We start from the raw sequence: 3,502 nt of genomic DNA, 5'->3' as shown, positions 1-3,502 counted from the left end.
TAATCTACTAGACGTAGCTCAACTGGCTTATGGCTGCCCATGCTAATGCTAACGCTCACCTGCTCCTGCACATCTTCATACTCAGAGTTGAGCAGCTCGATGAAAATAGGAACAGCTCCTGTTTCGATCACCACTTTAGTGTGCAGGAATGTTCCGGAGGCGATGTTGGTCAGAGCCCAGGCTGCTTCAAACTACAGCGACACAAAAACACAAATAAAATCAACAGTTTATTAGCCATTAACGCACAAACACATACCGAGCAACCAACAGCTTTAGCGCTGTAATGCTCATGCTAACCCTCATGCTAATGCTAAACCTCATACTGAGCAATCTAAAGTTCAAAGGGATTTATCTGCCTGTCTGTGTGCAGTGTTGATGTTTCTCACCTGCAGGGTGCAGTTATCACTCCTCTTCAGAAACTCTACAAACCTGCTCACTACACCGGCCGTGGCGATGACCTCATCAATGGGCGGGTTCGGCTCTGACAGAGAGGAAGCAGTAACGAGTTTATTTAAGTGAATGAACTCACTCCAGACGTTAATCAGGATACAAACAGCAGATGTTCAGGAGTTAAAGGTGATAAAGGGGTTAAAGATTTTTGTACCTTTGGAGAGTAATTTCCTGAATTTCTGCGTGGCGAGGAGCTGCTGGTCCACATCTTCAGAAAAGATCATCTGCACCATGTCTGGAGTTATAACTGCGTCCTGCAGGAGACAAAAAAACACCGCCACTTACACACCCGAATAAACCTGCAGGCGTTAAACAGCAGCAGTGAAACACCCTCGCACACTCCGCCGCTCGTGCTGACTCGCTAACGCCACCGGCGGCTGTAGGTTACAGCGGCGTGTGGTTTGGGACGCGGCCCACGAGCGCACTACAGCAGCAGTAGTAGATTTCTGCAACAGGAGCTGAAGGTCACTCACTGAGGACATGGGCACGGTGGAGCTGATGTCGGGATCCTGGATGGGACACTCGAGCATGGACTCGTCACACGACGGCGCACACACGTTCCTCCTCTTAAACAGCTGCACGCAGGAAAGAACATTCATCAACAGCTGAGCCTCAGGGGCATCGCACATTAAACAGATCCATTTTACTTACAGTCTAATCAGACTGTCTGATACAAAAATATAACGTAGAAAATCAGATAAAAGTTTCATTTCAAAAGAGTAATTTCTATATCAGTGCATCACTCGTTGCCATGGCGATGGTGAATGACTGCAGCATGGCAGAAACTCAGCTTGATGATGCTGAACACTGTACAGTGACTGCGTTGTGTACAAAAGGAAAGGGGTGGGGTTTATCTGTTTCTACTTCCTGTTTATTACCTAGAGTTTATTGTTTATAACCCTAACCCCTCCCCATTGTTAACTAAGCTCCTCCCACTTATTGTCATCGGTGATTATCGTCAGTGTTTGCTGTGTGTGATGATGTGAAAGATCCACCTGCTCTTCTCTCTTCTGTTTGCGGAGCTGAATGCCCTCCTCCTCCCTGCGCCGTCGCATCTCCTGCGGGTTCAGCGCTTTGTTCTTGTAGCTCTTCATCCGATAATTCTCTCTTCCTGGACTCGCCATCGCGCCTTCTGACATCACACAGACCTGCACTTTCACACTTTCAGACTGGCAGTGTGTTTATTTTATATACTTCCCTTTTCACACAAACATCAAGCACAGGCGCACACGCGCGCACACACACACACACACTCTAACAACACACACACACACTCTAACAACACTCTAACAACACACATACACACACACACACACACTAACAACACACACACACACACTCTAACAACACACATACACACACTCTAACAACACTCTAACAACACTCTAACAACACTAACAACACACACACACTCTAACAACACTCTAACAACACTCTAACAACACACTAACACACACGCACACTCTAACAACACTCTAACACACACACACATACACTCTAACAACACTCTAACAACACTCTAACACACACACACACATACACTCTAACAACACTCTAACACACACACACTCTAACAACACTCTAACACACACACACATACACTCTAACAACACTCTAACAACACACTAACACACACGCACACTCTAACAACACTCTAACACACACACACATACACTCTAACAACACTCTAACACACACACACTCTAACAACACTCTAACACACACACACATACACTCTAACAACACACACACACACTCTAACAACACTAACACAAACACACATACACTAACAACACTCTAACAACACACTAACACACACACACACTAACACACACATTATATTACACACTGAACTTACAATGCAAATGTAACTCTGTAAACCCAGGAACAGTTTACGTTTAGCTTTATTTATATATAGTTTATAACTACAGTGTGCACACTGGCTGCTAGCTATGAGCATACAGCACAAATGCCCAGGTGTGAAGTGGTTTAAAATAATATTGGCAGGTAAATCAGGTAGAAACACACTGAATAAAATCTTCTGTGCAGTTTAATAAAATCCGCTTATGAGCTAACAGCTAGCAGCTAGCACAACTATCTAATAAACTAAATCTGATGAACTAGCCGTGTTAGCTTAGCTACGCCACCACACACGAATATTTCTAATAATCTAATTTATTCACATCTATAGCGGATTAAATTCCAGGATCATGTGCATTAAAGAGACACTGAGCGATTCTCACCCATTTACTCTCGGAAACGAGCTCTGCGTGTTTTTAATCTCCTTCTCTCACCCTTCCTCTATCACTCCCACTGATGAGGGCAATATGGCGGCCAAAAGATACTGACGGCTCCTAACATCACTTCCTGTGCTACTTCCTGTGCTACTTCCTGTTTCGTTCTGCGCCCGTTTTCCGGTTACAGTTACAGATTTACTGATGTGTTCTTTTCGCGTTATTGTCGCTGTTTATTATTCAGCGCTTTTAACAATGCACGCTGTCACAGACAGCTTTAACAAATCAGCATACAGATTTACATTTAAATCCCTAATGAGCAGGCCAGAGTCCACAGCGGCAATAGTGTTACTAGTGAAGGTTTATTGTTGTGTTACTAGTGTAAGTTTATTGTTGTGTTTATTGTTGTGTTACTAGTGTAAGTTTATTGTTGTGTTAATTGTTGTGTTACTAGTGTAAGTTTATTGTTGTGTTTATTGTTGTGTTACTAGTGTAAGTTTATTGTTGTGTTTATTGTTGTGTTATTAGTGAAGGTTTAATTCAATTCAATTCAATTTTATTTGTATAGCGCTTTTAACAATGGACATTGTCACAAAGCAGCTTTACAGAAATAAATGGATTAACAAAAATATATTGTAAATATGTGAATTTATCCCTAATGAGCGAGTCAGAGGCGACGGTGGTGAGGGAAAACTCCCTGAGATGATATGAGGAAGAAACCTTGAGAGGAACCAGACTCAGAAGGAACCCATCCTCATCTGGGTGCAACGGATAGTGCGATTATAAATCAATCCCTTCTATTATTGTGTACTATATGG

At 42.9% G+C, this 3,502-nt stretch overlaps 1 protein-coding gene across 4 annotated transcripts in view; it reads right to left on the bottom strand.

The window, feature by feature from the left end:
• The window catches only part of kpna5 (karyopherin alpha 5 (importin alpha 6)), a 12,006-nt gene extending 9,165 nt beyond the window's left edge, over positions 1-2,841 (bottom strand). The window contains exons 1-6 of one of the 4 annotated variants that reach the window (XM_034314842.2): positions 2,694-2,841; positions 1,446-1,582; positions 924-1,025; positions 605-704; positions 387-481; positions 60-191 (exon numbers count right to left, since the gene is read on the bottom strand). In XM_034314842.2, the coding sequence (XP_034170733.1) occupies positions 60-191; positions 387-481; positions 605-704; positions 924-1,025; positions 1,446-1,582; positions 2,694-2,697 (570 nt within the window). In that variant the 5' untranslated portion in view covers positions 2,698-2,841. Of the gene's footprint in view, positions 1-59; positions 192-386; positions 482-604; positions 705-923; positions 1,026-1,445; positions 1,620-2,684 lie in introns of all 4 variants that reach the window. The other 3 variants (XM_034314843.2, XM_034314844.2, XM_034314841.2) reach the window with 3 other exon arrangements.
• Between the last annotated feature and the right edge of the window lie 661 nt (positions 2,842-3,502).

Source organism: Pangasianodon hypophthalmus, chromosome 21 (assembly GCF_027358585.1).
Source record: "Pangasianodon hypophthalmus isolate fPanHyp1 chromosome 21, fPanHyp1.pri, whole genome shotgun sequence".
Lineage (NCBI taxonomy): Eukaryota > Metazoa > Chordata > Actinopteri > Siluriformes > Pangasiidae > Pangasianodon > Pangasianodon hypophthalmus.
The sequence above is the reverse complement of the archived record's forward strand: the minus strand, read 5'-3'. Positions and strand labels throughout refer to the sequence as shown.